The sequence below is a fragment of the Trachurus japonicus genome, chromosome 18 (genome assembly GCF_045865225.1).
Source record: "Trachurus japonicus isolate A0001 chromosome 18, Traja_1.0".
NCBI lineage: Eukaryota > Metazoa > Chordata > Actinopteri > Carangiformes > Carangidae > Trachurus > Trachurus japonicus.
The window spans coordinates 2,537,284-2,562,638 of NC_140924.1; the positions used below are offsets into that span (position 1 = coordinate 2,537,284).

Sequence of the window (25,355 nt, forward strand, 5' to 3'; positions counted from 1 at the left end):
TAAGACCATAAAAATAATGTTTAAAGCAAAGAACATTTACAAAGCTTGTTTAAACTGGAGAAAGAGGATAAAACAGACTGAAGCTGGATTTTAAACATACATTTGCAAGGTTAAGCTTAAAACAAATGTGTATTTCTGTTGCAGGTGTAAAACTATGGCATTCACAAAGCAAGGAACTGAAAAGTTGTACAAGTATGTCTCAGTTTAAGAAAATGTTTAGAAAAGAAAAAATAAGCATCTACAAAAAAGAAGGAGAAAGAGAAAAAGAAGGGAAAAAAGAAAAAGATAGATAGACGAGTGGTGTCTACCGTTATTTTGTTTGTTTTCTTGTCACTACCATGTTTCATCATCTTTAATATGTTGAAACAGAGAATAATATTGGTGTTGTAGTAAGCCAATGTAACTATAACAACAGAGAGGGACAGGTATTATAAGTTTTCTTAATCCTGCTCCATTTCATTCATGATGAAAATGTGTACACTATGTAAATATGTGCAACCATGTGAGAATGTACACCATGAATGGAATGAATCGAAATGAAATGAAATAGAGACTTTACATGAGAAAGTAAAATACCCATGAAATAAATAAAATAATATAAAATACAATAAAATACAATAAAATAATATAAAATAAAATAAAATAAAATTAGCTAGGGCATTTGTTGGAGAGCATATTTTTCAAATAAACTGAAACGTTTTTTCATTTACTTTTCATTATGTTTTGTTAGGTTTTTAACTTTGGCACTTTTTAGATATACTAATACATATTTATTGTGTTTTATACACCATGTGTTTTCTATCTATCTATCTATCTATCTATCTATCTATCTATCTATCTATCTATCTATCTATCTATCTATCTATCTATCTATCTATCTATCTATCTATCTATCTATCTATCGTTCTATCTATCTATCGTTCTATCTATCGTTCTATCGTTCTATCTATCGTTCTATCGTTCTATCTATCGTTCTATCTATTAAGGGCTTGAGAAACTCGTTATTTTTATTTTCATTTCAAAACTTTATTGAAAGGTTTCATTCACAGTTAGAACATTGACCATGGATAAAAAACACAGTCTGGCATCTCAAACCAAGAGATAAATTAATAAATACAGTATGAGACATAAAGTGAATAAAGTGCGAAAGTCAGTACAAAAGTAATTTAAACATAATAATAAGCATAAATGAAATTAAAAGAAAAGAAAAAAAGGGCAAGACATAGTACAATTCTTCCAGAGAGAAACTCGTTATGAAACACATAGAACTTAGGTTTCACTTTCATATCCGAAAATGAGTATGTTGTTTACCAGAAAGTCCCATTCATTATTGTCCATAACAACTCCATAGATAGCTGATGTCTTTTTGAGAGAAGGGTTCAAGTAGAATCTGAAAAAATAAATGTTAAAAGTTTTCAATATCATCACAGAATTCACATTTGTTTGTTTCGAAACCAAATCTCTGTGGTAATAGTTCACCACATGGGTACACACCATTTAAAATTTTTAAATGGATTTCTTTCGCTTTTGGATTTGTGGGAGGAAGAGTCTTTGCATCGATCACTGCCTTTGTAATAATAATGATATAAATAATAATAATAATGTGATTTTCAGTCGTGATTTTAACATTAATGATAAAACAGCGAGTTTAAAGGCAATAAAACAGATTTAATATTGTTTTTATTATATTTGTATATGTGAATAAAGAATATTTGACTGATCAATCAGCAGGGTTGATTGACTGATGGACAGATTGATTGATTGGTTGGTTGGTTGGTTGGTTGATTGGTTGGTTAATTGATTGGTTGGTTAATTGATTGGTTGGCTGATCGGTTGGTCGGTTGGCTGGTTGGCTGGTCGGTTGGTTGATTGATTGGTTAATTGATTGGTTGGTTGGTTGGTTGGTTGGTTGGTTGGTTGATTGGTTGATTGGTTGGTTAATTGATTGGTTGGCTGATCGGTTGGTCGGTTGGCTGGTTGGCTGGTCGGTTGGTTGATTGATTGGTTAATTGATTGGTTGGTTGGTTGGTTAATTGATTGGTTGGTTGATAGGTTGGTCGGTTGGTCGGTTGGTTGATTGGTTGGTTGGTTGGTTGATTAATTGATTGGTTAATTGATTGGTTGGTTGGTTGGTTGGTTGGTTGGCTGATTGGTTGGCTGGTTGGCTGATCGGTTGGTTGGTTGGCTGGTTGGTTGGTTGGTTAATTGATTGGTTGGTTGGTTGGTTGGTTGGTTGATTAATTAATTGATTGGTTGGTTGGTTAATTGATTGGTTGGTTGGTTAGTTGGTTGGTTGGTTGGTTGGTTGGTTGGTTGGTTGGTTGGTTGGTTGATTAATTGATTGGTTGGTTGGTTAATTGATTGGTTGGTTGGTTAGTTGGTTGGTTGGTTGGTTGGTTGGTTGGTTGTCCTCAGGTTTCCTCCTCCTTGCTGTCATTGTTGACCCTTGTTCTTTTCCACGCTGCTGATAACATCAACAATGTTGTTTTCCTCATAGCAGCTTCTCAACAGCGTGAATCAGAACATTTTCAATCTTAACCTTCATCACTGTTCTTCCAGTTCATCAGGTCTGATCACAGATCAAAGATCAGCTGTTTTTTAGACGCTGCAACTGCTGTCTCTTTAGAGCTCAGTCTGTTTTTAAAGGCTGAGGAGATGGTGCTCCACAATGAACAAGTGCTTCAACGTGATTCTGCTTCACTGTTTTCTTCTGTCAGCGGTCGAATGTGGTGAGTGAAGTTTGTTTTCTGATGACTTGTTGCATTGACTGTTGAGACTATGACAACTACAACTGAATTCAAAGCTATTGTATTTTCTCACTGAAAAGCAGCCAGGTGTTGACAGGTGTTTGTAGAGTTTCTTCAATTTAGTGTCAGAGCCTCTTTTATAAACAGTCTATGGTCGGTGCAGACTAGAGTCCTGAAGGGACGACAGTAACAAAGGTGACGGACTGAGATCGTCACAGTCTGAGACGTAGATGATGTCCTGTCGCAGCTGACTGACCACAGTCTGAACTCTGACCCTGTTTACCATGCTGTGGACGATGAGTCGCCTGTTGCGTTTGAATGCACCTCCAAGACAAAAGCGACTTTGTACTTGTTAAAAAAGCTTTAGTCGAAAATGATGACAAAATCTAAATTATTAATAATCTATTCCAAAAACAACAAAAATACCATCAGATTAACAAAAAGTAGTCCATAAAAAATAGGGATGGTCAAAAAGGTTTTCCGACCACAGCCTCACCTGACATTGTTCAGACTGACCCATCTCCCAGTCATGTGTGATCAAATTACGTGATGTTACAATGACGCAACAAATTATAAATTGTAGCTTAATTGTTTCTACATAAAAATGACCCTTATATAAAGTTCTAAGTCAACATATAAAAACATAAATGATGTCTGTGTTCAGCAACTAAGAATTATGTTGTAAGCAAACCAACAGCCCCTTCTAATGTCTTGTCTCTTGCAGGTCTCCACTCTCTGGAGTTCCTGTCCACAGGACGAGTGCAGCCTGGATCTCCTTCTTCATTTGACCAACTCACTGTGTTTGATGGTGTTCCCATCTCTCACTGTGGCAGTTTGACCAGGACAGAAGAGTTCAAACCCTCTCTGGAGTCACATGACTTACCAACAAGCTGTGACGCAGCCTATGGTCATGTTATAGAGGCTCTCCTTCTGCTTCCATCTCTGACCAACAGCACCGTGGGTGAGTTTTAATGCAGCTTGGTGAAGTTCTGCTGTCTAATATCATGACATGGACCATAATAATCAAATCACTGACCTGCTCTTACCTCACAGCTGTTGTGCAGCGGCGACGTGGCTGCAGCCAGACCACCAGTGGGAAGAACTCAGCTTTTGAAGCCTGGTCAGTGGATGGAAAAAGCTTCATGGTCTTTGACCCTGAATCTCAAAGATGGACAGGCCAGTCTCCTTCTACTGTACGAGTGGAGCGTAGATGGAACAAGAACAGAGCGAGGAACATCGCCTTCAGTCGCTTCATCAGAGAACAATGTCCAGAGATGATCCAGACAATTCAGTTAAAATCTATACAACCCAAAACAGGTCAGTAAACATAAACACAAACACACACATACACGTTGTGATCCTTTGACCCTGATCTTTGTTGTCTTTTATCTCTCTCCAGATCTGAACATATTTGTGAAGTCCACTGCTGACAGAGTCCAGACTCTGATATGTCACGTGACCACTACTGACCAATCAGTGAGCTCGGTGCAGCTGACTGGAGATGGAGCTGCTGGTGCCAGACGGGTCAGAGTGATGGGACCAGTACCTGGACCTGAGGATGGATCTGTGATCCTCAGGCTGACGGCTCAGATCTCCAACAACCGGCACACGTACAGATGTTCTGCAGGAGGACACAGCAGGACTGTGGTTTGGGGTGAGGCCTGTGACTTCTAACATATAGTGACAGTAATATATGTTTGAAGGGTTAAAGCTTCCAGAACATTTCCAGTGGTTTTCAGGATCTTCTGTCATTACAGATGGGAAGACTCGGGAAGAGAGACCCCTTGATTCAAGGGACACTTCAAAGATGCTGATGTTCGCCCTTGGGGCCTTGGCTGTGCTGTCAACAGTCTTAATAATATCATGTGTAATGATGTGTCTACTTAAATGTGGTAAGATTTGTTATGTTTAAAAACTAATTTCTTAAATGGATCTGTGACTCACTGATTGGCTCTGTTTTTTTAAAGTATCTTTTGAGCTTGTATGCCTTTTTAATTATCAGGATAGTCGGTGAGACACAAGCCGTTTTCCCACTAAAATTAGCGGGTCGACGTGGGTTTTTTAAGCGCTGGTCGACCCACTAACAATCAGAATTTGGCCCCTTTCGCATTGACGCCGCTGGGGGATCAGACAGAGCAGAAACCAGTCGCCCCGCTCTCATCCAAGAAACACAACGCAAGAAACACCCGCCGCCGAGTGTGAGGTCCACCGAGGCAGACGAGGTGTCTGGCCGACCTGGAGCACCAGGACCGCGGAGGACAGCAAGTCTGCCGCGGCCGCCATGACATCACAACACGTCAGTTAAACAGACTGTCGCTTCTTTTTTTCAGTCGTTTTTGGTCGGTGTTGTGATATGAGATGCGACCGGCGCGATGACGTAACGCTCAGCTTCATCACGTAAATTATCGGGATGACCCGGGTCTGGCGTTCCCACTGCAAGCCGATCGGAGCCGAGCCGATTGAAGCTGATTTTAACCCTTAACGCTTTAACGCTTGCCGAGTCGTTTGACGCGGCTCGGTGCCTTTCCCGCTGCCACCAAAAGCCGATTGTTAGCGGGCTGAAACGTTTTTTTTGGCCAGTGGGAAAGGGGTAACAGAGAGGGCAAAGGGCCGCCAGAGAATTTGAACTGGGGCCAGCTGCAGTGAGGGCTGTAGCCTCTGTTTATAGGGTGTGCCTGCTTAACCCAGTGAGCTATACAACACCCTGAATCATTGTTTCCTAACTATGATTCTACTTTTCTTTATAGTCAAGGTGAGGCCTCGTCCTCCTCCACCGGTTGATCCACAGCTGATGGAGCAGTTCACCAGGATGATGGAGACTGTTTCCTCTCCAGATCTACAGAGTGTTCTGGCTTCATTCACCAGGAACACACAGAGAAGCAGAGAAATCCAGGAACGATGGGAGATGGATGCAAACATTAGAGACCAACAGTTCTATGATCCAGAATTCTACGGTAAATCTTATAAAAGTACCCCTGTCGTGTGGACAGAGGGAACAGTGGTCTGATTGGTGGACGAGCTGCTGAGACGCTCCATAAATCAGAGCTGAATGACCTGCAACTGGACTGAACTCTGGGGATGAACTGAACTGTGACTACAGATGCCAACACCTTCATAAGCTACTAAATATATGTTATATCATATTTACTCGTATATGTATATACTGTATATATTCAGTTAATTGTTCGCTGTGATGGATTATGTTCTCCTTCAGTAAAAACACTGACACGGAGGTCATAATGTGCTTCATGGTTTTGTTGATCTGTGTTGATGCTGTTTAACACTCATGGTCACATTGAGCTATGCAGTAAGCTATGCTGAGACTCACATGTTCCTGTCACATCTGGATCTTATCTCGTCTTTTACCATCTGTTAATGTTTTAAGTGTGTGATGAGAATAAAGATGTTTTTTTCTGACAGAGCTGTCAGTCATCTTCACTCTGTGTCTTATTCTTCACTGGACTCTGTGTTAACGGGTGACTAGTCAATACAAATACAGATGTAAAGATGCTTAAAGTTAAAGGGACTTCCAGTCTGTGACCTGCTGTTACCATGGTTACCACCAGGTGGAGTCAGAGTTAGACAGTAAAAATCAATCAGGTAGAACCAGTGGGATGTGAAGCGTACCTGAACAGGTGTGGTCACTGACTTCATCTTGTGTTTGTCTTGGCTGAATTCCACAAATACAAAAGTGAAACTAAACTGCTGCAACAAACAAAACTTTAACCCACTATAGAAACACTGAGCTTTTAACTTTTCTCTTATGGTTCAGGTTGAAGTCAATTATAAAATGAAAAGGTGAAATCATGCAGCCAGCTACTATTCTACAGCCTTTTCTCAGCATTTCACGCCGAATCAAGGAAGTAAACGGAAGTTTCATGTATCTGTAGCCGATGTTAATCTGGCCCTCTGTGTTGTGTTTGGTACAGACTGCCCCAGGTGGGGTTTAAACCCTAGTCTTCTACAAGAACGACTGCAACGATGCAAACCGTTTTGCCAAGTGATCAATGACCACTTAACAGTCAGGTTTGCACGTCCTTTATGGGTGAGTGAGTGCACCCGGACCCTCCGTGACATGATATCCATGACAACAAACTGTTACAGTCGGTAGCAAAAGGTAGCCGGTGTTTTGGAGACATTAACAAATAGACTAAATTAGTTGAATTCACATGTTCAAGGTTAACTTTCACCTCTGGGGAGGGTTAACAATGATAGAGTGCATTGAGCAGTGACTTTCTCCTGAAAAAAAGGCGACATGCAGAGCTGACGTCCAGAGAGCTATGACTATTTTAATTTATTTTAAATGATGGAGCTATTTTATTCAATATGTATTTCAGATTTTTTTAAAAAAAAAACTACATGAAATCTATTGATAACATCAAACTTTTTGTTGTTCTCATAGCAGCTTGTCAACAGAAAGAATTTGAACAACATGTTCAATCTTCATCATGGTCGTTCTTCCAGTTAATCAGGTCTGATTACCGATCAGATATTTTTCTGTTCGCTGCCACTCTGCCGCTGTCTCTTCAGGAGTACAATCTGTTTTTAAGAGCTCTGAAGATGGTGCTTCACAATGGAGGAGAAGTGCTTCAAACTTTTACTTCACTGTATTTTTCTGTCAGCAGTTGAATCTGGTGAGTGATGTTTGTTCTCTAATGACTGGCTGTTGTTCTGTGTTGTTGCTTTGACTGTGTTGAGGGTATGACAGGTACAACTCAACACGTTATTGACAATAATCAGTTTGTCACAGGAAGAGACAGAATATTTTGCATGGATAGGCCACTGTACTTTATCACTGACAACAGCAACAGCAAGGTGCGGTGCCAGGTGTCAACAGGTGTTTGTAGAGTCTCTTCAGTTTAGTGTCGGGTCCTGAGGTTGAAGGGACGACAGTAACAACGGTGATGGACTGAGAGCGTCACAGTCTCTGAGACGTAGACGATGTCCTGTCATAGCTGACTGACCACAGTCTGAACTCTGACTCTTCTAATGTCTTGTCTCTTGCAGGTCTCCACTCTCTGGAGTTCCTGTCCACAGGACGAGTGCAGCCTGGATCTCCTTCTTCATTTGACCAACTCACTGTGTTTGATGGTGTTCCCATCTCTCACTGTGGCAGTTTGACCAGGACAGAAGAGTTCAAACCCTCTCTGGAGTCACATGACTTACCAAGAAGATGTGAGGCAGCCTGTATTGATGTCCTAGAGGCTCTCTCTGTGCTTTCATCTCTAACCAACAGCACCGTGGGTGAGTTTTAATGCAGCTCTGTGACGTGCTGCTGTCTAATATCATGGACCATAATAACCAAGTAATTTACCTCACAGCTGTTGTGCAGCGGCGACGTGGCTGTTTCCAGTCGACCAATGGGAAGTACTCGGCTTTTGAAGCCTGGTCAGTGGATGGAAAAAGCTTCATGGTCTTTGACCCTGAATCTCAAAGATGGACAGGCCAGTCTCCTTCTGCTGTACGAGTGGAACGTAGATGGAACAAGAACAAAGCAAGAAACATCGCCTTCAGTCGCTTCATCAGACAACGATGTCCAGAGATGATCCAGACAATTCAGTTAAAATCTATACAACCCAAAACAGGTGAGGACACATAAACACAAACACACACGTTGTGATCCTTTGACCCTGATCTTTGTTGTCCTTCATCTCTCTTCAGATCTGAACATATTTGTGAAGTCCACTGCTGACAGAGTCCAGACTCTGCTGATATGTCATGTGACCACTACTGACCAATCGGTGAGCTCGGTGCAGCTGACTGGAGATGGAGCTGCTGGTGCCAGACGGGTCAGAGTGATGGGACCAGTACCTGGACCTGAGGATGGATCTGTGATCCTCAGGCTGACGGCTCAGATCTCCAACAACCAGCACACGTACAGATGTTCTGCAGGAGGACACAGCACAACTCTAGTCTGGGGTGAGGCCTGTGACTTCTGACAGATAATCACAGTAATATACTGTATGTTTGACGGGTTAAAGCTTCCAGAACATTTCCAGTGGTTTTCAGGATCTTCTGTCATTACAGATGGAAGGACTCTGGACAGCGGACTCCTAATGTCACTTCACTCCTGGAACATACTGATGTCAGTCTTTGCAGTCTTGGCTGTGCTGTTACTTGTCTTCTTAATATCTTGTGCAATGATATGTCTACTAAGATGTGGTGAGAACTATTACATTGTTATGTTTAAAAACTCATTTCTACATCTGAAACTGGACCTGTGACTCACTGATGGACTGTGGTTCTGATTTTCCCTGTAGTCAAGGAGAGGCCTCGTCCTCCTCCTCCTCCAGCTGAGTCCCAGCTGATGAACCTCCTTGACTTATTGGCGAACAGAGGACAGCAGGAACGATGGGACAGGAATGATAACACAAGAGACCAACAGTTCTATGATCCAGAACACTTTGCTAACCTAATAGAAGGACGCAGAAGATGAGGTGCATCTACGCTGCTCTGATCCGTAACACTTTATCTGAGCTGTGATCTGATTGGTGGAGGAGCTGCTGAGACGCTCCGTTTCCCCCTGTATAAGTTTGTGTTGAATGACCTACAACTGAACTGAACTGTGACTACTCGTATATAATATATATATACTGTATATATTCTGTTAATTGTTCGCTGTGATGGATTATGTTCTCCTTAAGTAAAAACACTGACACGGAGATCATAATGTTCTTCATGGTTTTTTTGATCTGTGTGTTGATTCTGTTTAACGTTAACTCATGCTCACATTGAGCTATGCTACACTAACACTCACATGTTCTTGCCACATCTGGATCTTATCTCGTTTGTTTCTATCCGTTCATGTTGTGTGAGATGAGAATAAAGATGTTTTTCCGACAGAGCTGTCAGTCATCCTCGCACTGTGTCTTATTCTTCACTGGACTCTGACTCACTGGTCAATACAGAGATGTAAAGATGCTTTTAGAGCAAAGTTGAAGTCTGTGAACTGCTGTTACCATGGCTACCACCAGGTGGAGTCAGGGTTAGGGTTAGACAATGAAAATCACTCAGGTAGAACTAGTGGGAGGGCAAGTTACACAGGTGAGGACATTGACTTGTCTTGGCAGAATTCCACAGATGCAGGGAAACTGCACCACACAAAGCTGTAACCTAACTGACAATAGAAACACTGAAGTCTGAATTCAGTGTTTGTCTTGACTGAATTCCACACATACAAAAGTGAAACTAAACTGCTGCAACAGACAAAGCTGTAACCTACTATAGAAACACTGAGCCTTCAAATGTCCTCTTTGCAACCCGTGGTTCATGTTGAAGTCAATGATAGAGTGCACTGAGCAGTGACTTTCTCCTGAAAAAAAGACAACATGCAGAGCTGACGTCCAGAGAGCTATGACTATTTTAATTTATTTTAAATGATGGAGCTATTTTATTCGATATGTATTTCTGATTTAAAAAAAACTACATTGATTGGTAACATCAAACTTTTTGTTGTTCTCATAACAGCTTGTCAACAGAAAGAATTTGAACATGTTCAACCTTCATCATAGTCATGTTGTTCTTCCAGTTCATCAGGTCTGATTACCGATCAGATATTTTTCATTCGCTGCCACTCTGCTGCAGTCTCTTCAGAGCTACAGTCTGTTTTTAAGAGCTCTGAAGATGGTGCTTCACAATGGAGAAGAAGTGCTTCAAACTTCTGCTTCACTGTATTTTTCTGTCAGCAGTTGAATCTGGTGAGTGATGTTTGTTCTCTAATGACTGGCTGTTGTTCTGTGTTGTTGCTTTGACTGTGCTGAGTGTATGACAGGTACAACTCAACACGTTATTGACAATAATCAGTTTGTCACAGGAAGAGACAGAATATTTTGCATGGATAGGCCACTGTACTTTCTGACTGACAACAGCAACAGCAAGGTGCGGTGCCAGGTGTCGACAGGTGTTTGTAGAGTCTCTTCAGTTTAGTGTCAGTGTCCTAAGTTTGAAGGGACGACAGTAACAACAGTGACGGACTGAGAGCGCCACAGTCTCTGAGACGTAGATGATGTCCTGTCACAGCTGACTGACCACAGTCTGATCTCTGACTCCTCTAATGTCTTGTCTGTTGCAGGTCTCCACTCTCTGGAGTTCCTGTCCACAGGACGAGTGCAGCCTGGATCTCCTCCTTCATTTGACCAAGTCACTGTGTTTGATGGTGTTCCCATCTCTCACTGTGGCAGTTTGACCAGGACAGAAGAGTTCAAACCCTCTCTGGAGTCACATGACTTACCACAAAGCTGTGAGGACGCCTATGGTCATGTCATGGATGCTCTCCTTGGGCTTCCATCTCTAACCAACAGCACCGTGGGTGAGTTTTAATGTTGATGCAGCTCTGTGACGTGCTGCTGTCTAATATCATGGACCATAATAACCAAGTAATTTACCTCACAGCTGTTGTGCAGCGGCGACGTGGCTGCAGCCAGACAACCAGTGGGAAGAACTCAGCTTTTGAAGCCTGGTCAGTGGATGGAAAAAGCTTCATGGTCTTTGACCCTGAATCTCTAAGATGGAAAGGCCAGTCTCCTTCTGCTGTACGAGTAGAAAGCATATGCAACGGGAAGAGAGCGAGAAACATCGCCTTCAGTCGCTTCATCAGAGAACAATGTCCAGAGATGATCCAGACAATTCAGTTAAAATCTATACAACCCAAAACAGGTGAGGACACATTAACACAAACACAAATATATACCTACACGTTGTGATCCTTTGACCCTGATCTTTGTTGTCCTTCATCTCTCTTCAGATCTGAACATATTTGTGAAGTCCACTGCTGACAGAGTCCAGACTCTGCTGATATGTCACGTGACCACTACTGACCAATCGGTGAGCTTGGTGCAGCTGACTGGAGATGGAGCTGCTGGTGCCAGACGGGTCAGAGTGATGGGACCAGTACCTGGACCTGAGGATGGATCTGTGATCCTCAGGCTGACGGCTCAGATCTCCAACAACCAGAACACGTACAGATGTTCTGTAGAAACAGGAGGACACAACGTGACTGTGGTTTGGGGTGAGGCCTGTGACTTCTGACATATAGTGACAGTAATATGTTTGAAGGGTTAAAGGGACATTGTGTAATTTCTCCTGTTATCTTTTCATAAAAAAATCGATTATTTGGTTCAAAAGTCTGTTTTTCATTAATCAGTCACCCCCCCCCCCCATCAACAAACTTAAGTGTTCCGGTGTAGGTACCAAATGTGTCCGGGCTGCCAGATTTGTCCAGGGCCGCGACTGGCGTTGACGTGGCACATCGTGATTGGTCGTGGTGGCATAATGCATTTACTTGGATGCTACCGCGGATGTTAGTGTGGCAAGGTGAAGAGGGCCCAGGCAGGGATTGAACCCACACCTCCCGGGTAAGAATGCGTGCTTGCCAGTCACCCAAAGGGACATCCCCTTGGCCAAGTAGCCAGGGCACATGATCAATTGGAGGCATAGTGACAGGACCACCACTGTCACATTAGCGAAGTTAGTAACTTCGCCCCATAGTAAATATTGGACTCATCTGTCACAAGCCACATCTCTTCTGAACAGTTTGACACAAACAAACTTTGTTCCAGACCTGTCTCTGGCCCAAAAACACACTCCGAGGCAACGTCAAACAAACGTTCATGAACGCCCACGCTAATTACAGTATTTTAATCATTTTCGTCACTGTTAGTTGTGTAAATGTTTAATGTTATCATAAGAAAATATAAATAGCTCACTTTCGTATACCTACCTACCGTCTGCCGTCTGCCCAATTTCAGGTGAATGCAGCCTGAAAAATACGATTGAGTTGCTTGAGATCTACAACCACAATGCTAGATGGGAGGAATTCCTACACAATGTCCCTTTAAAGCTTTCAGGATATTTCCGGTGGTTTTTAGGATCTTCTGTCATTCCAGATGGGAAGACTCTGGACAGCGGACCACCTTACTCCTGGAACATACTGACAATAGTCTTTGCAGTCTTGGCTGTGGTGTCAACAGTCATCGCTTTATCCTGTTCAATCATGTGTCTGCTCAGATATGGTAAGATTTATTATGTTATGTTTAAAAAACTACTTTCAAGGCTTAATCAGCATGCACATGCTCCTTTGGGTGGTGCTGGGAGCAGATCCCCAGTCAAGTTCAACATAAAAAATCAACACTCACTTGAAGCTCTTTTATTTAGTCATTGTCAACGTTTCAGTCTATTGACCTTCATCAGGACTGGGCTAAATAAAAGAGCTTCAAGTGAGTGCGGGAGCAAGTGTTGATTTTTTATGTTAAAAAACTACTTTCTCCATCTGAAACTGGACCTTCGACTAACTTTGGTTCTGTTTCTCCTTGTAGTCAAGAAGAGGGCTCGTCCTCCTCCACCAGTTGATCCCCAGCTGATGGAGCAGTTCACCAGGATGATGGACACGGTTTCCTCTACAGAGCTGCAGAGTGTTCTGGTCCAACAGTGACACTCTCTGGTGACAGAGAGCTACTGGGGTTTATCAGTGTCTGTGAAGTGTGAATGACTTACAACTAAACTTAACTGTTAATACAGGAGCCAACACCTTTACATTACTAAGCTATGTTAATATTTACTTTTATATAATATATTCTGTTAATTGTTCACTGTGATGGATTTTGTTTTGTTGTATTTTCACATGTTCCTGTCACATCTGGATCGTATCTCATCAGCTGTTCATGTTTTAAGTGTGTGTGATGAGAATAAAGATGTTTTTTTCTGATAGAGCTGTTATTCATTCTCACTCTGTGTCTTATTCTTCACTGGACTCTGTGTCCACGAGTCACTTGTCAATAGAACTGTAAAGATGCTTTTAAAGTTAAAGGGGCTTCCAGTCTGTGACCTGCCGTTACCACGGCTACCACCAGGTGGAGTCAGGGTTAGGGTTAGACAATGAAAACCATTAAAGCTGATGTGTCAACAACCGGACGGACTTGTCTCCCTTTTTCACTGATAACATCAAAATGTTTTGTTTTTCTCATAGGCAAGGCAAGGCAATTTTATTTGTATAGCCCGTTTTTACAGTTTGTCTCAAAGGTCCATACATGGCATCACAACAACATCCTCTGCCCTTAGACCCTCACATCCACTGAGGAAAAACTCCATAGAAAACCCTTTTAACAGGGAAAAATTGGAGAAACCTCATAGCAGCTTATCAACAGAGTGAATCTGAGTATGTTCAATCTTTTTTCATCGCAGTCGGTCAAATACTTCTTCCAGTTCACCAGGTCTGATCAGCGATAGGCTGTTCTTCAGTCACTGCCACTGTCTCTTCAGAGCTACACTCTGTAAGAGCTCAGGAGATGGTGCTTCACAATGGAGAAGAGGCTCTTCAAACTTCTGCTTCACTGTTTTCTTCTGTCAGCGGTCGATTGTGGTGAGTGGCCTTTGTTCTCTGATGACTCGTTGGTTTGACTGTTGAGCCGTCTGACAGGTACAACCTCGTTCACAGCTCCACACGTTGTTAACAATAATCAGTTTGACAGTGACAGAATATTTTGCATGGATAGGCCACTGTACTTTCTGACTGACACCAGCAGCCAGGTGTCGACAGGTGTTTGTAGAGTCTCTTCAGTTTAGTGTCGGTGTCCTAAGTTTGAAGGGACGACAGTAACAACGGTGACGGACTGAGAGCGTCACAGTCTCTGAGACGTAGACGATGTCCTGTCACAGCTGACTGACCACAGTCTGAGCTCTGACTCCAACCCTTCAAATGGCAAGGCAAGGCAAGGCAATTTTATTTGTATAGCCCGTTTTTACAAACAGTTTGGCCCAATTCCAATTTACATCCCTACCCCTACCCCTACCCCTAGCCCTAGCCCTTAACCCTTGCTCCTTGAAACAGAGCTACAAGGGGTAGGGGTTGAAAGTCAACCCCTACGAATTGGGACACCCCTTCAACAATCACCTACGTCATCAGTCGTCTCTGCTGGCTTTCACATAAGCAGACGTGACAAGCTTTTGCCAGAAGTTCTGTATTCAAAACCATGTTAACTTAATGTAAATGTGGTGATTTCTGTACGTAGGCTCCAGAGCCCCGAGGCAGCGCTGCTCCTCTGTCCAATACACATGACCCTTCACTTTTAATTCAAACAAACTAATGCTACTGCAACAATTGTTACATTTCATCAATGAGACCAGCATTTACAGTATCTCCTAAAAAGAATGTAACCAGCCGGCGGTAAACCTTAAAAAACCTGCGGGTAAGTTAATTAGCGAGGATGACGACGGACGTTGGCCGCCTGATGAGCTCTCCGGACGGGTGGTGTCTCGGTGACGAGCCGTTGATCTGCTCCACAGGTGGAGCTTCACTTCTCCCAAAAACATCGGAGCAAACGTCTAAACAGCCGTCATTTGGATAAACCGACCGCACATTGGGGATCTAAACAGCTACTTTCTCGCATGAAAAAATATTAAAACTTAACAAAGTGACGTAATAACAGCGCTACAGCGAGAAATAAAACAGCTGCCGGTTGCCGCAAGATGCATTCTGGGAAACTTGTCATAGCCCTCGGTTTGTAGTGTGCCCCTGAAAAATCTCCGTTTCAAGGGCGAGATAGCCCTACCACTTCCCCTTAACCCTCGTCTGAACCAGAATTGGGACACCCGTACCACTTCACGTGAACGCGCAAAACGAAGGGTTAGGACCAAGGGGGGGATTGGAATTCACCCCTTGTCTCAAAGGGCTTCACATGGCATCATAACAACATCCTCTGCCCTTAGACCCTCACATCCACTGAGGAAAAACTCCATAGAAAACCCTTTTAACCGGGAAAAATTGGAGAAACCTCATGGTGAGCAACAGAGGAGGGATCCCTCACCCAGGACGATGTCTTGTCTCTTGCAGGTCTCCACTCTCTGGAGTTCCTGTCCACAGGACGAGTGCAGCCTGGATCTCCTTCTTCATTTGACCAACTCACTGTGTTTGATGGTGTTCCCATCTCTCACTGTGGCAGTTTGACCAGGACAGAAGAGTTCAAACCCTCTCTGGAGTCACATGACTTACCAAGAAGCTGTGAGGCAGCTTATGGTGATGTCATAGATGCTCTCCTTGTGCTTCCATCTCTGACCAACAGCACCGTGGGTGAGTTTTAATGTTGATGCAGCTCTGTGACGTGCTGCTGTCTAATATCATGGACCATAATAACCAAGTAATTTACCTCACAGCTGTTGTGCAGCGGCGACGTGGCTGCAGCCAGACAACCAGTGGGAATAACTCAGCTTTTGAAGCCTGGTCAGTAAATGGAAAAAGCTTCATGACCTTTGACCCTGAATCTCAAAAATGGACAGGCCAGTCTCCTTCTGCCGTACGAGTGGAAAGTAAATGGAATGGGAACAGAGCGAGAAACATCGCCTTCAGTCGCTTCATCAGAGAACGATGTTCAGAGATGATCCAGACAATTCAGTTAAAATCTATACAACCCAAAACAGGTGAGGACACATAAACACAACCATACATGTTGTGATCCTTTGACCCTGATCTTTGTTGTCCTTCATCTCTCTTCAGATCTGAACATATTTGTGAAGTCCACTGCTGACAGAGCCCAGACTCTGCTGATATGTCACGTGACCACTACTGACCAATCGGTGAGCTCGGTGCAGCTGACTGGAGATGGAGCTGCTGGTGCCAGACGGGTCAGAGTGATGGGACCAGTACCTGGACCTGAGGATGGATCTGTGATCCTCAGGCTGACGGCTCAGATCTCCAACAACCAGCACACGTACAGATGTTCTGCAGGAGGACACAGCAGGACTATGGTTTGGGGTGAGGCCTGTGACTTATGACATATAGTGACAGTAATATGTTTAAAGGGTTAAAGGGACATTGTGTAACTTCTCCTGTTATCTATTCAGGAAAATCGATTATTTGGTTCAAAATCTGTTCTTCATTAGTCTCGCTGGCCAGACCCTCCTCCAGAGAAGAAGGGTCTGGCTGCTCCGCCTATGATGCTGCGATCGGAGAAATAAACACTCCGGCCATTTGGAATTCTTTCAACCAGTCACAATCGTTGTGGTCGGCGCCGTGGCAACGGTGCGCTTGCAAAATATTTCCGGTTTGAAACTGGATTTGGGTCCGCGGTGTAATGACGGTCGGCAACCGTTGATGGATATTTATTCTTTTGTTCGATTTAACGGCGGTTAGCAACCGCTGATGGATATGTCTTCTTTTGTTCAGTTCATGACACGGATGTACAGTACAGGTCAAAGATTTGGACACACTCAATGCATTTCCTTTATTTTCATGACTATTTACATTGTAGATTCTGACTGAAATTCCACTAATGAACCCTGACAAGGCACACTGACACCTGTGAAGTGAAAACCATCTTCAGGTCAGGTTCACCTCTTGAAGCTCATCAAGAGAATGCCAAGAGCAAAAAGCAGTAATCAGAGCAAAGGGTGGCTACTTTGAAGAAACTAGAATTGGTGGCGGCAGAGATAGAGGAGGAGGAGGAGGAAGAAGGAGAGGAAGAAGAAAAGAAGAAAGAGAAGACAAAGGAGAAAAGACCTGTTTTCAGTTATTTCACACTTTTTTGTTAATTCCACATGTGTTCATTCATAGTTTTGGTGCCTTCAGTGAGAATCTACAATGGAAATAGTCTGGAAAATAAAGGAAACACATTGAATGAGAAGGTGTGTCCAAACTTTTGGCCTGTACTGTATAACAGATCAATGGTTCGGTTCCTGTTGTTGTTTGTTGATGTTTCCCTTTACCGGGCGGACTGTGAAAGCTGCAGCACGGAGGCAGGACTTCCGCCGGGTGGCTCGTTCCGACCAATCAGAGGCTAATCGCAGCAACGCACTTCCGTCAGGCCAGATTAGTGTTTCATTAACCAGTAATCCCCCCATCAACAAAGTGAAGTGTTCCTTTCAGCTCTGAATGAGCCGTTCATATCATTCATATCTCCATGGAGACGGTAAGCTCGGTGCTGCTGCCATGTGGTGTCTCCATGTTTTTACGTTCAGTGGCAGCGTGATGGTAGGAAACCACGGAAACTCAGCGCAGACACCGGAGCTGTCGGCTCAGTCACCGCGGTAACGCAGTGAGGAGGAATGGAGCGTTACACTGATGCTGCATTCACCTGCAGTCGGGCAGACGGCCGTCGGTAACAAACCAGACGTCATTTTAGTCACAGATGTCCAGAGAAAGACGGTAAAACAATACCACATCGCCATGACAACATATTGTCACGTGTATTGTTTTGCCTCGTGCTGACGGACCACTTGTTTACATAGAGGCTTGTTTATGCCGTTACGTGCAGCGGCTGTCGTCCGTCTGCCCAATTTCACCTGAATGCAGCATGAAATATACGATTGAGTTGCTTGAGATATACAACCACAATGCTAGATGGGAGGAATTCCTTCACAATGTCCCTTTAAAGCTTCCAGGACATTTCCAGAGGTTTTTAGGATCTTCTGTCATTCCAGATGGGAAGACTCTGGACAGCGGACCACCTTACTCCTGGAACATACTGACAATAGTCTTTGCAGTCTTGGCTGTGGTGTCAACAGTCATCGCTTTGTCCTGTTCAATCGTGTGTCTGCTCAGATATGGTGAGATTATGAATTTTTATTTATTTCAGTATATATCAAGCTTATATAACCGAAAGGGTGTAGGTTGAAGCCAAAGCTTATATACCCCCTATAAGCTTTTTTTTTTTAATTATACGCATTAATACAAAAGGATCAGATCACAGACATTTGAAATTAATCAGTACACTTAAATTTCTGATCACAACAAAATAAAGAATTGTACACAGCGCATAACCCAAAATAGTACAAAATCATTTACGTAACTTAATTTTCCATACTGTAACAAGAAATTATAAACTTATAAAGTCTTTTAAAGCCGACTAGGGTACAGCATAATTTAATATTTTCAGGACATTTATTCCAGATGTTAACCCCTCGAACAGAAAGACAGTGTTTTTTTGTTTGTTTTTTTACAGTAGTTTGAGTCTTTGGTTTCTCAAATAATAGTGGTCTTCTCAGGTTATAACTGGAATCCTTCATTTTAAACAGATTCTGGATATCTTGAGGAAGAAGTTTCATTTTTTTGCTTTGTACATGGTTTGTATTGTAATGTAATCAACTAAGTCCCTGAATGATGAATGTTGTGTTTAAAAAACTACTTTCTCCATCTGAAACTGGACCTTCGACTAACTTTTGGTTCTGTTTCTCCTTGTAGTCAAGAAGCGGGCTCGTCCCCCGCCACCGGTTGATCCTCAGCTGATGGAGCAGTTCACCAGGATGATGGACACGGTTTCCTCGACAGAGCTGCAGAGTGTTCTGGCTTCGTACACGAGAAATCCCGGGACAAGCCGAGAACAGCAGGAATGGTGGAAGATGAACATTAACACAACAGATGAACAGTTCTACGATCCAGAATACTTTGCTCACCTAATAAAAGGGCTCAGCAGGTGAAGGGCGTCTACGCTGCTCCGATGTGCACAGAAGGAGCTGTGGTCTGATTGGTGGAGGAGCTGCAGGATTTCCCACGCATCCTGGAAAACCGGAAAAATGGTTGACCAATTATCCAGTCATGGAAAACACATATCGGCTTATTTTCAACCAAATGTTAACTTTACCAGCAGAAACACATTTTAGTTTAGTTTAGTTTAAGTTTATTTCGGACATGTCAAAAGAAATAAAACATAATACAGAAATGGACAGACATAACAAATAAAAACTTTGCAAATATGAACAAAAAAATAAAATAAAATATATTGAAAATAAAGATTATTTGTTTTTTTTATTTGTTTTTTTTTATATCCGAAAAGGAGTGGGAAGAAGTCAAACTTATTTACTCCCACCCCTTATTCATAAATTATCTATCAAGTTATCTAGTCATTATAGTCTGTACAATAAATTACTTCATGAGTTATTTAACTGTATTTATTCTAATATATATTTATATACGTACATATAGATTTATTCTAACATATGATTAGGCTACTAATCTTCATCTCTCTATATAGTCATATACATATAAAAACATATACAAACACACTCATACATACAAAGACAAACTGAAAGTAACACGAACAGAGCAACAAATAAACTTCGGTAAAAAAAAGTCGGTAAATAATACCCAAATAAATAATAATAAGCACCTTGTGGTTGTCAGACACCCTCATTTCTGTACATACTGAAAATAATTTCTTTGTATTTCTTTTTGAACTGAACATTTATAAAGAATAAAAATAGCGTTGACTGAAAATATTTATTGTCATTATTGCACTCAGTTCGCAACACGTCCTCGCCAAAGACCGGTAGCTAACTGTGACCGCGTGTTCGTGAACACTGAATGTGTAAAATAAAGCGCAGACAAACAAAAAAAACTATTTCGTTCAGGGTTTATACAGGAATCTTGAAGTTAATTTTAATACATTTTTAAGACTTTTTCAAGACCTTCTCAATATTTTTCAATAGCCTACCTGCACCGCCGCTTCAAGCTGTAACCATTTACATCAGTGACACTTTTAACTTAAAAGTATTAGTTTGTGATAAAGACTATAGAGACCACTATGATACCACAGAATTCAAAATAGGCAATGTTTATAAAAAAAACAAAAAAAACATTGCTCCACTCTCAAAAAACAAAAACAATCATGACAGTTATGACATGTGCCTCAGCTCGTTTGATTTCGTTTCCAGTAGGGCTGTAGCCGATGTACTCGAGTGCTCTAGAGTTTTTTAATAAAACAAATAAATTCACACACTTTCACAATGTTTTTTAGGACTCAAACTCTTGGACAGCTAATTCAGAAAAAATACCTTCAAAATTTAAGACTTTATAAAGTTGTGAAAAGACTTTTTAAGGGTCTTAATTTTCCCAAATACTTAATACTTTCCAAGACCCCGCGGATACCCTGTCGTTGTGGCATTTATGCAATTAAACAACATGCAAGTGAGTTTTGGAAGACTTTTACCCTTATACTTACAAGTTTTCTTAACTTCAGCAGCCGATGCACTCCCCTCGCTTCACGACCGCCATGTTGGTTTGATTTTGCCTCGTTCGGTCCCGCCAACGTAACGACGCACTGACATCATCGCGTTGCACGCCTCTGTGCATTCAAAGGTTTTGAGTAAGATCGTGATGATCACTCAGACGATTTAAGTAGCACGAAATTATAACTGCATTCCTCCTTCGGAAGACTTAGTAACTTAAAGTTGGGTTGACCTGATAGCGAATTTTGATTGTTGTTTCACAATACTTTTGAGTTAGTAGTAGTGTTCGGGAATTGAGAAAAAGGGTAAAATGTCCTGGAAAATCTTGCGTTGTCCTGTAAAGTTATTCATCACATGGTGACATCCAGTAGTCGAGTTGAGGGGGGATGAGGGGGGATGGCATCCCCCCTGAAATAAAAACGATCAAAATCAACCCCCCTGAAAAAATGCCATCCCCCCTCTCCATCCCTCCCCTTTTTACATTAAATGTTGGACATATAACTTGTAATTATAGGCCGTCAAATCAATTTTAACAGTGTCAATTTTTTTTTAAATCTATTGATAGTTGATTTCATTAAAAAACATTTGCACAAATCAAGCCTATCCACTTTTCCATGTTGATAAAAGTATTAAAATGATAATTCAAGGGACATTTAGGCTATAATAGATAAAAATGTGCGATTAATTTGCGATTAATTGCGAGTTAACTATGACATTCATGAGATTAATCGGGATTAAATATTTTAATAGATTGACAGCCCTCATTATTTCATCATTAGAGAGTTGAATAAAATAAATAATAAAATCTGAGGGCACAAATAAAAAAATTCAAATAAACTTGGCTTGATTTGATTTGAGAGGATTAAGAAGTCTTATTTTCAGTGTTTTGTTTTGATATCGAATTTACATGAATTGACCATCTCCCCCTGAATTTTTTTTACAACTCGACTACTGGTGACATCAGCTACCAGAGCTCTGTTTGACTTCTTCAGTCCCCGCTAAGGATTTCTTTTTCAAAGAATATGCCCAGCGGGGAAAGAAAGCTGTTCTCGGTGTAGTTTAAAAACAAAAACAACATGTTTTTGCGTTGTTCTATGATAAATTTGTCTTAATTTCTAAGCATGTAAGAGATTATTTCATACTGTAGATAAGTTAGAACCATAGGCCAACAGGCCAAAACACTAAATCAAAACATTAACATGAATTTTGCAGGCTGTAAAAATGTTTTTAATGTGAATATTCTACCAGATCGGTATGTCATTATATATTAATTAATAATACACTGTGACAGCTGGATCTCATCTTGTCCTTTTCTGTCTGTTCATATTTTAAATGTGTGTGATGAGAATAAAGAGATGTTTTCTGATGGAGCCGTCAGTCACTGATCCAGGCAGCTCATTTTTAAGTTTATTATAGAATTATAACTACAGAATTATTAATAGATAAGTAAGAAAGGGGTAGGGTCATCTAAGTTTTACTTCTACCTGCTCCTTTTCGGACACTGCCCTATTGTTTGTATTCTTTTTGTTTTTACATTTAATTTTTTTTATGTTCGAAATAAATAAATTAATTCATTCAAGTTTAAACCAGAAAGAGTCTTCCCACTGTCATAAAGAAGAACATGGTGTATCACAGTTGTATACATTTATTCTGCTGTGCGTCCAGTTCTGACAATATGTCAGACTGTCACTGTCACTGAGTTGTAGAAAATGTATAACATATTTAACACTTTTTCTGTTTTAAAGAAAGAAAAGTGTCTCTGGAGCGTGGTTGTGTTTCCATGACTGTTGAGTTATTTGTTTATAGTTTTTAGAAAGGCACATACATGTGTTTCAGAAACTGATAACACATTCCTGACACAGATAAGAGCTCACCTGTCTGCTCAGGTGACAGCTGGCTCCTCTCCCTGACCTCCACAGCTGCAGAGCTGCTGCAGCCGGCGCCACCTGCTGGTGAAGCTGCGTTACTGCAGGTGAGAGGCAGCAGCAGTCACTGATCTAACCCTCAATCTCCACTGATCTCTGCTCCATGTGACGTATCAACCCTTTCCCGCCCTCGACGCGTCTCGTCTCCGCAGCTCAGAGCAGCTGGAGACCTGAGATCACACAGAACTACAAACTGTGGTGATTAGTTACAGCTGTGTATTAAATTCAGGGTTCCTACAGCTTAAGCCAAGTTACATTTAAGACTTTTTAAGACTTTTTTAAAGCCACTTGAAATTAAATTTAAGACCGACTTCATAATAAACACAAATGCAGAAAAAAGAAGAAAAACACATCAATTACATAAGGTTAGGAACAATTTTACCCACTTTCCTATGTGATCCAAGGTAAAGTGACTGCTACATGAACATTGGATTGTGTCTCTTTCCAGCTGTCCTTTCAAAATAAATGTCTCTTTCCAGCTGTCCTTTCAAAATAAATGCATAAAAAGTCCGGAAAAACGAAACAAAACACTGACTCGAGAGCTGGTGGCGGTGAGAGATTTAGCGTTGACGGCCGCCACTAACTTCTCTATGTCAGAATGTTACCAATTATTTAGAGATTTGAGACTAATTACAACCATAAAATACCACTTACCATGTGTTAACATTTTTAAGACTTTTGAAAAATTGATTTAAGACATTTTAATGCCAATTAAGGCCTTGTTTTTAGATGAATGAATTCAATGACTTTTAAGACTTTTTAAGGATCCGTAAGAACCCTGTAAATTAGATTAATATGTAAACAACAGATCACTTGATTAATTTCCTGTCAGGCTTCATGTGGTATTTTTTTTACTTACAGTTTGTGTTCTTGTAGAGCGCATGTGTTATATAAAATATCATAAAATATTACAGGTTTTCCACCTCCATGATTATTATATTTTCATCCATGACTTTCTGTTCAGCTTCAGGTTCCTTTGAAAGATTGTCGTTATGTTTTATTTTGAAATATACCAGACGCTCGGTGCGTTTGACTTCCTGTGTATGTGTGTTGGGCCGACACCTCAGACCAGAGAACACCTGCTGGGAAACGCTCAGAGTGACACATCAACACATCAATCAGAGTCTTTGGAAGTTTTTATTGTCATTATCATTATTCTATAAACAAGAGTATAAAGAGAACAGCTGTAACCATGGGAACACAGTGACTCTAGCAGGGCTGTGTGAGGCCTTGCGGTACCTGACGTCCTCTCAGGTGTTCGTACATCTCTGAGTGTGAAGTGCTGTGAGTCTCTCTCCCCTTAACCCTCCTGTTGTCCACCTGGGTCAATGAAGGAAGGACAAAGGGAAAGAAGGAAGGAAGGAAGGAAGGAAGGGAGAGAGGGAAAAAGGATTGTGGAAAGAAGGAATGATGGAGGAAGAGAACAAATTTCAGGGTTCCTGCACATTTTAAATTTCCAAATTCCATGCTTTTTCCAGACCCAAAAAAACAAAAAACTCAATCTTAGCAAGAATATTTGTCTTATTTCTTGTCAAAACTAATCTCATTCTACTTAAAATCAGACTCATCACATTAAAAGCAGCTTGTTTTTAGACACTTTTTACTTCTTTCAAGCAGATTTTCACTTGAAATAAGTAGAAAAATCTGATAGTGGAGCAAGTTTTTCTTTCTTATTACAAGCACAAAAAACTTGCTTTCACTGGCAGATTTTTCTACTTATCTCAAGTGAAAAATTGTTTGAAACAAGTGAAAATGATCTAAAAACAAGTTCATTTTTAGGTGATGAGTCTTATTTAAAGTGGAAAGAGATTAGTTTTGACTAGAAATTTTGACAAGAAATAAGACAAATATTCTTGTAAAGATTTTGAGTTTTTGCAGTGTCTCAGTAAAAAAATTCAAATAATTTGTGACATTTGAGCCAATAGATGTGTTTCATGTTAATAAATCATGCAATTAATCTTTTTTTTTCATTATTCTGAATTTGTATGCCATTATGTAACCAAATAATTTCCAGGAGATTGTAGCTAGGTAGCCTACAATAGCGCATACAAAATGTGAATAAGACTGAATAAGTATTAAGATAAATATATTTCCATACAATAGTTTCCATTTTCCATACTTTTCAAGACCTGGAAATGTATAAAATCTAATTCCATATTATTCCATACTTTCCATACTTGCGTAGGAACCCTGAGATTTGGTCAGTTTGAGCCAGAGGGACAACAGGAGGGTTTTAACAGCCTCATCTTATACTGTAATTGACTGTTGTGTATGTCTTTGGGTTGCCTCACCTGAGTTGCATTGATTTGGGGGACGAGACCAATTGTCTATATGAGCGAAATGTTTCCTTTGTCTCTTATCCTTACAAAGATCCACTGGGATGGAAACGTTGATCTATATAATAAACACTCGAGGAGCTTTATACAGTGTTTTTCGGACTTCACTCTTTTCTTTCTAAGTCAATTTTGTTTTTTTAGTCCTGCACCTGTAACACGTTTGGATGTGCGTGCTTTACCCCACTATTGTGTTAAAGCAGTTGTATCTTCCGACAGCAATCACTTCTATAGAGTGTTTGGTCTGAAACACGGGTCTGTCAGTCACTCTGCTCTGCTCTGAGCCCAGGAGAAAACTTTCCTTGTATCCTACAACCTTTATCCAATGAGGAGAGAGAACGGCATAAAGGGGCGGTCCTCTCTGTGTGTGCAGCCAAGGGATGCGCCTGAATGTGGTGACGTAGGGACGAGGACTGTTA

General features: G+C 41.2%; 3 protein-coding genes across 3 annotated transcripts; all 3 read left to right on the plus strand.

Moving 5' to 3' along the window:
- The first annotated feature begins 2,630 nt into the window (after nt 1–2,630).
- LOC146968298 (uncharacterized) lies at nt 2,631–13,176 on the plus strand. Its single transcript, XM_085760488.1, has 6 exons — nt 2,631–2,729; nt 3,472–3,708; nt 3,801–4,064; nt 8,409–8,666; nt 12,632–12,757; nt 13,061–13,176. Exons 1-6 carry the CDS (start codon nt 2,669–2,671, stop codon nt 13,174–13,176), a joined length of 1,062 nt encoding a protein of 353 aa, XP_085616614.1. The 5' UTR covers nt 2,631–2,668.
- LOC146968299 (uncharacterized) lies at nt 10,335–11,774 on the plus strand. Its single transcript, XM_085760309.1, has 4 exons — nt 10,335–10,444; nt 10,819–11,055; nt 11,139–11,402; nt 11,491–11,774. The coding sequence occupies exons 1-4, from the start codon at nt 10,384–10,386 to the stop codon at nt 11,772–11,774; spliced, it is 846 nt and encodes a 281-aa protein (XP_085616435.1). The 5' UTR covers nt 10,335–10,383.
- A 795-nt stretch (nt 13,177–13,971) lies between the features above and the next one.
- Nucleotides 13,972–19,151, plus strand: LOC146968300 (uncharacterized). Its single transcript, XM_085760489.1, has 6 exons — nt 13,972–14,103; nt 15,574–15,810; nt 15,894–16,157; nt 16,234–16,491; nt 18,156–18,281; nt 18,916–19,151. The coding sequence occupies exons 1-6, from the start codon at nt 14,043–14,045 to the stop codon at nt 19,149–19,151; spliced, it is 1,182 nt and encodes a 393-aa protein (XP_085616615.1). The 5' UTR covers nt 13,972–14,042.
- Nucleotides 19,152–25,355: the final 6,204 nt, after the last annotated feature.

Bases quoted from the DNA above. Each gene is read 5' to 3' on its own strand.
- LOC146968300 (XM_085760489.1), top strand. From the start codon at position 14,043: ATGGAGAAGAGGCTCTTCAAACTTCTGCTTCACTGTTTTCTTCTGTCA. The intron at 16,158-16,233 runs GTGAGGACACAT...ATCTCTCTTCAG, and splicing joins ATCTATACAACCCAAAACAG to ATCTGAACATATTTGTGAAG. The intron at 18,282-18,915 runs GTGAGATTATGA...TTCTCCTTGTAG, and splicing joins CGTGTGTCTGCTCAGATATG to TCAAGAAGCGGGCTCGTCCC.
- LOC146968299 (XM_085760309.1), top strand. From the start codon at position 10,384: ATGGAGAAGAAGTGCTTCAAACTTCTGCTTCACTGTATTTTTCTGTCA. The intron at 10,445-10,818 runs GTGAGTGATGTT...TGTCTGTTGCAG, and splicing joins TCTGTCAGCAGTTGAATCTG to GTCTCCACTCTCTGGAGTTC. The intron at 11,403-11,490 runs GTGAGGACACAT...ATCTCTCTTCAG, and splicing joins ATCTATACAACCCAAAACAG to ATCTGAACATATTTGTGAAG.
- LOC146968298 (XM_085760488.1), top strand. From the start codon at position 2,669: ATGAACAAGTGCTTCAACGTGATTCTGCTTCACTGTTTTCTTCTGTCA. The intron at 3,709-3,800 runs GTGAGTTTTAAT...CTTACCTCACAG, and splicing joins TCTGACCAACAGCACCGTGG to CTGTTGTGCAGCGGCGACGT. The intron at 4,065-8,408 runs GTCAGTAAACAT...ATCTCTCTTCAG, and splicing joins ATCTATACAACCCAAAACAG to ATCTGAACATATTTGTGAAG.